The sequence below is a fragment of the Schistocerca cancellata genome, chromosome 5 (assembly GCF_023864275.1).
Source record: "Schistocerca cancellata isolate TAMUIC-IGC-003103 chromosome 5, iqSchCanc2.1, whole genome shotgun sequence".
In the NCBI taxonomy this organism is placed as follows: Eukaryota; Metazoa; Arthropoda; class Insecta; order Orthoptera; family Acrididae; genus Schistocerca; species Schistocerca cancellata.
The window spans coordinates 1,097,306-1,110,517 of NC_064630.1; the positions used below are offsets into that span (position 1 = coordinate 1,097,306).

General features: G+C 41.9%; 1 protein-coding gene across 1 annotated transcript in view; it reads right to left on the bottom strand.

The window, feature by feature from the left end:
* Positions 1-13,212, bottom strand: part of LOC126188108 (cytochrome P450 9e2-like) — a 76,933-nt gene that overhangs the window by 27,436 nt on the left and 36,285 nt on the right. The window contains exon 5 of the mRNA XM_049929574.1: positions 9,816-10,037. Coding sequence (XP_049785531.1) covers positions 9,816-10,037 — 222 coding nt within the window. The remainder of the gene's footprint in view (positions 1-9,815; positions 10,038-13,212) is intronic.

Sequence of the window (13,212 nt, forward strand, 5' to 3'; positions counted from 1 at the left end):
GGCTTCCGGCAACACTTCCGAGGATAAACCACCCACAGTGCCGAAGAATACACCAAGAAAATAACTGGGCACAATTTAAAAGACACCTCAGAAACAACACTGGAGGTCCAGGCAACGGACCAGATCGACTATGCGGTGGATTGTATAACACGAAAAATACGGAAGGCGCGTAAATTGTCCTCTGTGGGAAGACAAGATGTTCACCTTCCTACTCCAGAAGAAAGATGAATGGAAACGAGTTAAAATTATACTAACCGACTCAACTCCTGTGAAATCTATCCAAACCCCCGCAGGTACTAACCGCAGACCCACTGACCAAAGCGGAAACATTTGCTACATCCTTCGAACAGCAGACAACATTACTGAGGGAACCATTAAACGTAGCCCAGAAACAGTACGAATATACCACCAACCAACTCGTGAAGCGGACTATGACAAAAGACGATACATCGCAACCAAGCCTCCCTGCACCAACAGAGGTAGGAATGGTAAAGAAGAAACTCCACGCGAGTAAGGCACCAGGCACTGACGGAATAAGCAACCTCCACTTCAGGAACTTGCTAAGATAACTTCCAGTTCTGTTAAACGGAATTTACAGCGGTTGCCTAACCCAAAGCCAGGGCTGGATGTAACAATAGCTACAAATTACAGACCTGTTAGCATCTATTCAGCGGGATGAGTAAAACCTTGTAAAGCGTTATCTACACCCGTTTCCTTGAATGTCTAGTGACTGATGCTACAGTTTGGGCAGAACAATACAGTTTCCAAGGGAAACTGTCAGTGGAGCTGCAATTATTACGACTAGCAGAACATGTTACAAAGAATCTTAACACAACCAGTGCCTCCGCTACAATTTTCTAGACATAGGAGAATCATAGACACGGTTTGGAGATAACACCTGAACCGGAAACTGGAACAACAAACGCCAGAACCAACTTGTTACAGCAAACTCATTGCTAATTACCTGAGAGTCAGAAAAATGATCGTAACAATCCGAGGCCAACCATCTGACTGCCGCCCGGCAAGAGCGGGAGTAACCCAAGAATCGGTTCTTTCACTCCTGTTATTCATTAATTACGTCAACGAGATACCAACAGCCGCTGGATTGCAAGTAGCACAGTTTGCTCATAGTACAGCCTGCTTTACCAGCGGAAGACACATCCGGGGCGATATCAGACGACTGCCAGAATAACTCGAGCCGCGCGGGGTAGCGGCGCGGTATGAATGTGTGTGTCGTCCTTAGCGTAAGTTAGATTAAGTAGTGTGTAAGCTCAGGGACCTATGACCTGAGCAGTTTGGTCCCATAAGACCTTACCACAAATTTACAAATTTCCAACAACTCGACGCTACAGCGTCAGGGTGCAAGATCAACAAAGTACAGTTAAACCCGACCAAGACGACTGCCGTTTACTTCAGTAAAAAACACTCGCAGACGCCTATTGCACTGAGACTGAATGGACAAGACATTTCACGGAGTACTAAGGCGACATACTACCCCACACAAACAATTCTTCTTCCTTACGCATATAGAATATCTTAGAAACAAAGCCATTAGAATGGATAGAAAACTCATCTACTTTTTTAAAAGCTCAGACCTAAGCACCACAGCCAAATTACGACTGTATAAAGCAACAGTCCTTTCAAAAATGCTGTACGGCAGCTGTGTTTGGGGTATGGCTAGAGACAAAGCCATTGGAAGGGATAAGAAACTTTCTCCTTTTTTAAAAGCTCAGACCTAAGCACCACAGTCAAATTACGAATGTATAGGCTACAGTCTTTTTAAAAATTCTGTACGGTAGCACTGTTTAGGGTATGGCTAGCTAAACACAGATCAATCGCCTTAAACTAGATCAAAATGTGATACTTCAATGGATAATTTCTAAGCGTATTGTCATATCGCTGGCTTAGTTGTGGAGTATCTTTGTGGGCAGCCACATCTGTCGAGTCGAGAGCGCGACGCGGAAGTGTTATGTTGTGCAGTGTGTAGCTCTGCATGTGAGATGCATTGTTAGTATTGAAGTTGAAGTGTTGCTGCAAGTGTTACTACAGTAAATGATAAAATAAGTAAATGATTCAGAGGAATGTGCGTCAAGAAGTATAACGTATTTATGTATCCTCTCGTTGCGTGTCGTACCGTAAAGTATCAATCAACCGCGCCGTGTTCGGTCTCTCAGAATGAACTAAAGTGAATCAGCAAAAGTTAGTTACCACAAAAGAGTACAAACAAGTGCGAGTGTCCTGTAGCGAGCGTGAGGACCTCGATCATCGCGTTTCCGCATTATCAACGATCAGCCGCGCCGCGACGGTTACGCGCACGCTCGTACAAGTGAGAACTGAGAAGTGAAAAATTAACTTTACGAACAGTGTCATATCATTACTAGTGAAAAGGAGGACTATTATCAGATACCTGTATGTGTGACGATCGTAAGAACTGTCGTTCGATCATTCGGCTTCCGCATCATCAACAATCACCCGCGTCGTGTAGGTTACGCGTACGCTCGTCCGAATGGTATTTTGGACTGTTAATCATCAAGATTCTTAATTGGGATAAACATTTACGATTTAGAGTGTAATCAGTGCAACCTGTGGTTTCCATATCGTCTGAGAATATAGATGTTAATACCAGACATAGGACAGTGTTGTGTTTTAAAGTTCAGTGGCTCCCCTAAACCCGCTTGCATATTTCGACAGATAATTTCAGGCAAGCCAGCAGCAGTGTGGAGCAGAACAGTACGACCGCCGCGGGATATCTGGCACGTGGGGAAATACGGAAGCGTCCGATCTAACCCGTCGGCTTTGACCCATGACGTCACAAATATAGCGGAAACGACAATTCCAATATGGCGGATATAGAAACGTTGCATACGTATCACAAAGACGAAAACACATAGAAAAAGAACACACACAAAGGTTTCACAAGAACAATCTGCTAACATTGATAGCAAACAAAGATAATAATAAACAAGTGGTACTCAAGGCCAGGCAGGGGGGGGCTGCGCCCCCCCCTGACCCTCCCCCCGCCAAAAAAAAAAACTCCCAACCTAACCTCGTAGTCAGGGCTACGCTACAGATCAATGTGTAGGTCAATCAAAAGATAAAAAAAAAGAAACAAATAAAAAAAAAGAAAACAACAATATTGATTCATTAGACATTACGAGTAGCGACAAAACATATAGACCATAAAGATTGAAATGACGTCACACACCACAACACCCTTACGTCACGGGTCAAAGCCGACGCGTGAGATCGGATGTTTCTGTTGACCCGCACGGGGTGTGGACAGGGCGCACGGTCAGGACACGAGAAGTCAGTATAAAGTACCCCACCCATTCGTACTCTCGGGCGTGTTACATGGCGACGTGTATTCACGACTTGCAATTTTCAGATAAGAAGTGCCGTATAATTTATTAGGAGAGTCAACCATTTATGTACAAACACTGATTGTTAGTATATATTATTGAGTGACGTTACGCGAGCTCTAGGATTTGTACGTCAAAGAACTTGTGACACAGTGTATATACTCGTCCGATTCATGACGGAGCAAAGAACTAGTGCTATGAAGTAAACATACTCCACGGTGGTGCACTTTTGACGGCGCTAGCGGCATCTATGTGCGAAAGGGAACAGTTATTTGGCAGCCATTGCGGAAGACGACGATAGTGTCACCTATGGGCAAAAGTGAAAACTTTTTGGCAGCCATCACCGTATACGACGTGAACGGCGCAGCAAATATTACCACGCTTCGCAGAGAGGCTGCAGTGATGACAGCCGACGGCGTCAACTGAGCCGGCGCTACGCAACAGCCGCGACTACGGAGCCAGCAGACAACGCAAAGTAAGTCGCGCATCGCAACGTTACCTCACGCAACTGAAGCAACGAGAGTAATTAACTGGCAGTGCAGATTGCATTCTATAATTACGTAATTACAAACAGTGACAATTTTAAATTCTATTTTTATAACCAAAATTACGAGACAATGCTTACTTGCCGACCGTATTGTATAAGTAAATGTCACTGTCAGACCCTGCTTGCTTAGTGGTCTAATTTTTAATAACAGTTAATACAATTGCAGAACTACATTTACACTAGCTTATATTTAATTCTTTTTTTTTTCTTTTTCGTGATCTTGTTTGTTATGTGTGCTTCTGAGCACGAATTACAGCGTTGAATGTGTACGGCGTTGTAGTTTGCTTGTGGATATTGCTATCGATTCTATGCTACGAGTGTTACTGCGATCTGTTTATTTTTTGCTTGGGTGACTTTACAGTGGTTCAATATGGCAAGTAATGAGCTTGGTGCAACTGCAGTAGACAGGGATGTGAAGGCAATCTCTTTAGGTGAAAGTAATCAGGTGGAGACGAAAACAGAAGCAAGTAGTAGTGAAAAGTCGAAGGATTACGGTATAGGTGACAGTAGTTTATTAGCAGAGATGGGAAGTCACCAACCATGGAGACGCCCAAACGAGATGATTGTATACTTTGGCCTGACCTGTCTATCGTTGACATGCTCAAAATATTATTGAATTGTAACAAACAAATAGAGGAAGACATTAAGCGCCAGAGGGAAGATATTATCCATCAGAGGGAAGATATTATGTGCCAAAAGGAAGATATTAGGCGATCGGTAGACAACCAGAAGTTATTATTTCAAGAAAACAAACAATTAAGGGAAGATATTAAGCGATTGGTAGAGCACATAAACGAACGACTCAGTAAAAAGATCGACGAGACTAATGAGGCTCTAAGGAAACAGGATGAGTCAAGTCATCAGAGGATAGGTGAACTTACTGTTCCGGTAGAGGAGAATGTTGCAGGCAATACTAAACGTTTTGAAAAGGTAGAGTCAGAAGTCAAAGAAGTGAAGGAAGAAATTACTTAAATTCGGTCTAGACTTCCGTTGAGCATTTTGAACAACTAGATGAGGAAGTGAAACACTGTAAACACAGGATATCAGCTGTTGCGCTAAACCAGGATGCTTACACATGGTGAGTAGAAGAGGTGTACAGTGAGATAGGAAAGACTAAAGAACAGGTCGGTCAGCAGGTGAAGAGTTAAGTGAAATCACTATTAGTTGATGCAAGCATTGCTGGTGGTAGCTTAATTGGTATACAAAATGATGAGGTCTTCCTTGGCATAGGGCATTTTAAGAACTTTGAACCACATAGGAGATGGCATCCAAAAGATTTCTTAGATCAATTTAAGGGCATGTTACCTCAATTATGGGTCGAGCAAAGAAAGGTACGCCTCGTTGCAGCAAGAATGGATGGTGAAGCTCTTACCTGGGGTATGAGAATAGGACATAAGTGTACAACCTTTGCTGGATTTGAAAAGAAGTTTTTGAAACAATATTGGTGGAGACGGAAGCAAAATGAAGTACATAACAGTCTATACCAGGGTAGAAGGTTTGAGAGAGGGCGTGACCAGAAATTCTTTCAAGATAATTATGAGAGGAACTTGTATTTAGATGAACCAGTGACCATAAGTAAGCTACCAACTGGAGTTCAGGATAAGTTGCTAGCTATCCCTAAAGATGACGTAGAGACAATGAAATTAGTCTCAGGGCAATTAAACCCATTGTATGAATCACAAGGAACAGGAAGAGGAAAAGATGATAGAAGAGTATCAGGGAACAATGAAACCAATATAAATACCCATTCAAACCATGACAATAGACATAGTGGACGACATTGGAATAATTATAATGACAGGAGACATTACGGTGGTTTCTGTGGCCATGGTGGTCACAGAGGCATCCATGGCGGCTACGGATATCAGAATGCAAGGCACGATGCATCGGATGACCAGGTGTGAAATTGGAAACATAGCAAGTGGAAAGCGTATATAACATATTTTGAGGGTGTAATCAACAGCATACCTAATGCCACAAGGGCAAACACCAAGTGGAAAACATTAAACTATAGTGAGCAAGATTAATGACAGTGATACATTGTGATGTGTCTGAATCTGTACACATGTCAGCTGCTGTTGTCCTTAAGTACAGACATTAATTTCTGATTATTATGAGGTTTCATGAGGACACTCGAATTGAGTGAGATTTAACTAGGATGTGTTACAGCCATATGCAAATTTCTTCTTTCTTTTCACCTTCTATCTGTGTAATCTAGATTATATGTATTACATTTCTTCTTGCCCACAAAGTGAGATGGTTTGAGTGATTACTAGTGTCTAGCGTACATAGGTTGTCATATCCTAAAGTTTTTCATTTAAAAGTTTCTTACTACTCCTGCTTAATGATTGCTACTATTTTTTGTACCATTCACTTAGTAACTAAATTTAACTTAAAGGACATCCATATATTTTTTTCTTCTTAATAGCCTATGTGTTTATTATGTCATATAGAACATCATAATGTCTACTGTAGTAGTAACAGACTAAGGCTAAGTCGAATAGGCATTGCTAGGGCAACACTCAGAGCGCCATTAAATTGTTTCATGTATCACAATGGACGGATTACCACGGGGCGAGAGTGACGAGCTGACGACTGTACTCCACTTCTGCCGGCTGGCACAGCATCGACGCTACAGTCACTCCCCACCCCTTTCATAGCAAAGAACGCTCCCTTGTGATGCAGTGTTGTGAGTAGTGAAATAATAATTTTTTCTTTTCCCTGGATTTTGACAGCCTAGTGCTGATGGAGGTTCCTCAGTGTTTGCCTAATAGTGTCACCAGTGATATTGTCTACCAAGAGTTGCAGTGAATGCATGTGTTTTTCTACTAAATTTTTTATCTTTCTTTCAGTTCACCTATCTGTTATATCTAACCTATTGTATTTGTAAAAGTTTCTATTTCAGGGACTTAATATTTTGTGTCTTATTGTATTAGCTCCTTGTTTGTAAAATTTTGCATATTTGACAACTGTTCTTTATGTTTCCATGATTATGTGTAACTCATGTCTGGTCTATAATGTGGCAATGGTATATAACTGTGGGATGGGGCAGTAAACACCCCCCCCCCCCACACACACACCATCTCTTTAACCACCTGCAGTAGAGAATTATCTATATTTCGATATTCTCTTCGACAATTCGAAAACTTGCAGGCAGCCACGTCTGTCGAGTCGAGAGTGGGACACGGAACTGATATGTTGTGTAGTGTGTAGCTCTGAATGCATTGTTATTATGGAAGTTGAAGTGTTGCTACAAGTGTTACTACAGTAAAGTGATAAAATAAGTAAATGATTCAGTGGAATGTGCGTCAAGAATTAATTTAAAATGAGCAGTGCTGCTGATAACGTATTTGTGTGTCCTCTCGTTGCGTGTCGTACCGTACAGTATCAATCACCTGTGTCATGTTCGGTCTCTCAGAATGAACGAAACTGAATCAGCAAAAATTAGTTACCACAAAAGAGTACAAACAAGTGCGAGTGTCTTGTAGCGAGCGTGAGGACATGCATTCTACTATCGCGTTTCAGCATTATCAACAATCAGCCGCGCCACGATGGTTATGCACACGTTCGTGCAAGTGAGAACTGAGAAGTGAAAAATTAATTTTACGAACAGTGTTATATCATTACTAGTGACAAGGAGGACTATAACCAGGTATCTGTATGTGTGACGAGCGTAAACACTGTCGTTCAATCATTGGGCTTCCACGTCATCAACAATCACCCATGTCATGTCGGTTAAGTGTACATTTGTCCGAATGGTATTTTGGACTGTTAATCATCAAGATTGTTGATTGGGATAAACATTTACGATTTAGAGTGTAAACAGTGCAACCTGTGGTTTCCATATCATCTCAGAATATAGATGTTCATACCAGACATAGGACAGTGTTCTGTTTTAACATTGAGTGGTTCCCCTAAACCCACTTGCATATTTTGATAGATAATTTCAGGCAATCCAACAGCAGTGTGGAGCAGGACAATACGACCAACGCAGGATATCAGGTACGTGGTGTGGACAGGACGCATGGTAACGAAATGAGAAGTCAGTATAAAGTACCCCACCCATTTGTACTCCCAGGTGGGTGCCAGCCATTACACCAGAAGAGTTGATCTATGTAATGAGCTCATCTACATCTACAGCTACATCTACATGGATACTCTGGAAATCACATTTAAGTGCTTGGCAGAGGGTTCATCGAACCACCTTCACAATTCTCTATTATTCCAATCTCGTTTAGCGTGTGGAAAGAATGAACACCTATATCTTTCCATACGAACTCTGATTTTCCTTATTTTAACTTGGTGATCGTTCCTCCCTATGTATGTCGGTGTCAATAAAATATTTTCGCATTCGGAGGAGAAAGTTGGTGATTGGAGATTCGTGAGAAGATTTCGTCGCAACGAAAAACGCCTTTCTTTTAATGATGTCCATCTCAAATCCTGTATCATTTCTGTGACAGTCTCTCCCATATTTCGCAATAATACAAAAGGTGCTGCATTTCTTTGAACTTTTTCTATGTACTCCGTCAGTCCTATCTGGTAAGGATCCCATACCGCACAGCAGTATTCTAAAAGAGGATGGACAAGCGTAGTGTAGGCAGTCTCCTTAGTAGGTCTGTTACATTTTCTATGTGTCCTGCCAATAAAACACAGTCTTTGGTTAGCCTCCCCCACAACATTTTCTATGTGTTCCTTCCAATTTAAGTTGTTTGCAGTTGTAATACCTAGGTATTTACTTGAATTTACGGCTCTTAGATTAGACTGATTTATCGTGTAACCGAAGTTTAACGAGTTCCTTTTAGCACTCTTATGGATGACCTCACACTTTTCGTTATTTAACGTCAACTGCCACTTTTCGCACCATTCCGATATTTCTTCTAAATCGTTTTGCAATTTGTTTTGATCTTCTGATGACTTTATTAGTCGATAAACGACAGCGTCATCTGCAATCAACCAAAGATGGCTGCTCAGATTGTCTCCCAAATCGCTTATATAGATAAGGAACAGCGAAGGGCCTATAACACTACCTTGGGGAACGCCAGAAATCACTTCTGTTTTACTCGATGACTTTCTGTCAATTATTACGAACTGTGACCTCTCTGACAGGAAATCACAGATCCAGTCACATAACTGAGATGATATTCCATAAGCACGCAATTTCACTATGAGCCGCTTGTGTCGTACAGTGTCAAATGCCTTCTGGAAATCCAGAAATACGGAATCGATCTGAAATCCCCTGTCAATAGCACTCAGCACTTCATGTGAATAAATAGCTATATATGGACAAAATAAGTGAAGCGATCAGGAAGCGGTCGACGAAATTACATAATAAAGTAGACCAGTTGAGAGTCTCAATGTTTCATATACGAATATTAGGTCAGACAGTGCTCATTCCCATAGCACCGTTATAAAGTTCTCGATCATTAGTACAGCGAAAATATGAGCTACTTCATTAGCTGGAGGTGTCTTACGCACCAACACAAAGTTCCTGATAAGTTAACTCCAAATGTTCAAGAAATAAATAAAATAAACACTCATCCCTACTTGACGCCAAGAAACATGGATAAAAAAAATGTATGGGTGCATGCCTGTCCCCACGACACGAAAAAAATTGTTAAATGGGACACATAAACACACACACACACACACAATATCATTTAAATAATATAAATAACAATTGTAATATGTATACTTAATGTTGTTCACTAATGTGTCTTTGGTATTACTTTGCAGACTTTTGAAACTGGCCTTAGGGGGAAATCTGGCAAATAAAATACTTTATATCCATGGTGCATTAAAGGAATGAAACTGACAGCTTACAGTGGTGAAAACGGTTCCATCACTTAGACGAATGACAATAAAACACCTTGTGCTGCAATCTACATTAACTCCACTGATGTGGGACCCACCAGAGAGCACCATGTCGAGGTACTGGCAGCCCAGGACCTGCTCGTAGCTGGGCTGCCCTCCGCTCTTCTCCATCAGCTCATCCACCTCCCTCTGTAGCCGCTGCTGCACGTCCTCGTGCGTGGCCAGCAGGTAGCTGCAGAACGTCAGCAGTGTCGACACGGTGTCGAAGCCGGCGATGAAAAATATGAGCGCCTGCGCCGTGATATCATCATCAGTGAGGTCTGCAATGAGGTGAAATGCAGAGTGCAGGTTACTGTGTGCTGAAGAAAAAACGAAGTACATAAATTGACTCTGCTACCTGTCTTGACATGTTATTAATTTACACACATTGTCAGTCCAAGAGAGACTGTGTTCACGGTAGTTAATAAAACGCAATGTGTCGGCGAGCCATATTTACCTTCCGAGTGACACTCTAGCACGGTGTGGGTGATGTATGCTAGTTCAGTTGTAAAGTGCAGTTCTTAACAACCAATGGAATACCATTAAAGATAAGCCAAACACATAAACACGAGTTAGTAAATTCTAAATGTTTGAACATTCTAAATGTTTGGACTACCAAGCTGATTAGGATTTGAAACGGGATGTTTGTGTTCCTCTTCAGTACAGAACGGGAAACAGATAAATTAGTATGAACTCTGTTGTGTGTGTTTCTACGCGTCGATGTTTGATGACATAATAATGCTGGGTAGCTCATACTTTATTAAAGAATAAATATTCTGCTAAAGTGTACAAATAATTAACCATTTTATTTGCATCTTAATTACAAATATATTCACCAAATGCATCCGAATCTGAAAATCTTAACAATGAGTTAAAGTACAACAACTCTTTCCCCAAATGTTTGTGTGACTTGACTCCCTCTAGCTATGAGCCATTAATTCCTTGAACTGTGAATATTCCATTTATCCCATATGTTTCTAGAACTGCACAACTTTATATACGTCAGCATTAAGGAGATGTTGGGTGAAGTTTAGAATTCGTTTTTTATACAAGCTTTATTTTTATCGAAATCATCATACATGCATCCTTGTATAATTTTTTTTTATCTTATAACGAATTAGAAGTGACAGCTGAACAGCCTGGTTCACGAGAATCATTGTATAGACTCGAGGCTATTTTTGAAACCTAAAAAAAAGAAACTCCCTACATTAGAAAGAATCTGTGAGGCCATCACGATGGGATTGTAGCTGTTTGATAAACACACAAGTTTCTTGGCATGTTTTTTTTTTTAAATTAAAATGGTTAAAAAATATTTAAGATTCGAATAGAAAACGCTCACGCCATAACTCCTAAATTTAATTATCTTTAATTAAAGAAGTGAAATGAATCGATTAATCTGTTGGGGCTCTAGAATGCTTTGTGTCAAAAATGTTGTTTCCAGAAAAACGCGTTTAAATTTAAGAGTAACAAAAAAAAGTTGTTTCAAAAATCACGGTGAATCTGCAATACCAAGACCATAGATTCATCTTCTTCCTCAAACATGCTCTGATACTGAATTTGGTGCTGTATTCGTTTCAGTCCGAGCTATTTTAAGAAAGTGAGGCATTCCTTGCTCCGCGACAGCCGCGCGTTTCCTCAGAGAACTCCGCGAAGTTTTTACACTCCGTCCCTATGAGATTCCTAAAACGTTCGTGGTCTTAAGCATAAGCGAATACGCTTCGCTGAATATAGCTGCAGTTATATATGCTGCTATGTCAACAGCTTTTGCCCCATGGTGGAATGTTTCGGTACAAGTTTCCAAATGCACGCACTGAAGTTGGCATATGGCGTATTGATACTGGTGCATCTTTTAAGGAAATATTCATTGGACAAAAATTCGTGTACTAATCGAATCTTTTCTCGAACTAATTCATCGAACACTTTCAGCTCCCAATATTTTGCTCGGCGCGCGGTTTCGTTCAACTTTCACGCCAAAAAATTCCTTTTGCAGACATAATGTATACACTTCGATGCAAATTATGTAAAAACAGTACCCATTACTAGTGTGTGAAGCATCTAAGAGAACGTGCTATGAGAACCGTTACAGTTTTTAAATAAAACAAACGTTGTGTGATCTTAGGATTACCCGGCGAATCAACTGTTGGCACTGTTCTTGGGTCTGTAGCTGGGTGCAGTCGTTTTCAAAACACGATATTTCGACAGCGTACCTTGCCGTCATCTTCAGGTGATGCCAGCAGACTGAGCGTTTCTGCTGAATCTCCTCCCCTTTATACTCTGATCACTCCCCACCCCATCCCCCACGTCATGCCGCACGCGGCGCTGCGTGGAGTGGTGGTGGGTAGGGGCGGGCTGCTGGCTGCTGGATGCGAACTGTGGACCATCAAATGTCCTGTGGCCTTCGTCGGGCACGGAAGTCGCTTTGGGTCGGCGCTGTGCTTTTAGTTGGCCGAGTGCTGGGTACCAGGCTTTGCTGAGGTTGAACCCGGCGTTTCTGTTGATCAGCCCATCGGCTACACGTAGGTCAATCGCCTCCTTCAGAACACAGTCCCAAAAAAGACGAGGCCTGCCGTAAAACTTCCGTTTTCGCGTACTCCATAGTATCTCCAGTATCCATGTAATGCTCCGCAACCGCAGATTTTGGAGGCTACTTCAGTTCAGTGTGCCTTCCGCGTTCCTTGCATCTTTCTTCGATTGTCGGTACAGTTTGCCCGATGTAAGCCTTACCACATTTACACGGAATACGGTAAACACCCGGTTTGCGAAGCCCCAGGTCATCTTTTACTGTACCTAGCAGGGCACGCGTTTTCGTAGGTGAGCGGAACACACATTTGATATTACACCGAGCCATAATTCTGCCGATTTTGTTGGATACTTTGCCGTCGCAAAGCAGGTACGCCATTGTCTTCTCATCCTCTTCTTTCTCTCTCTGCTGGGCTTGTGCATTCTGCCTGGAAGCACATCGAATTTGACTCTCTTCTTGAAAACGTCCTTAAGGTGGTTAAGTTCTCCTTGTAGGCTTTCCTCATCCGATATTGCGCGGGCCCTGTGAACCAGTGTTCGCAGTACACCCTCAGGCTGTGAAGGATGATAACAGCTGGTAGCGTGGAGATACAGATCTGAGTGGGTTTCTTTCCTGTATACAGTGTGTCCCCAAGTGCTATCCGCTTTGCGCTTGACTAGAACGTCCAGAAAAGGGAGTTAACCATTCTCTTCCACCTCCATGGTAAATATGATGTTAGGATGCAGAGAATTCAGATGTTGGGGAAACTCTTGAAGTTTTTCTCTTCCATGCAGCCATATAACAAATGTGTCATCAACATATCTGTAAAAGCACATAGGCTTCAATGCTGCAGTTTCCAGTGCTTTCTCTTCGAAGTCCTGCATAAACAAGTTTGCTACCAGTGGTGACAGGGGACACCCCAGGGCAACAATGTCAACCCAAAGCGACTTCCACGT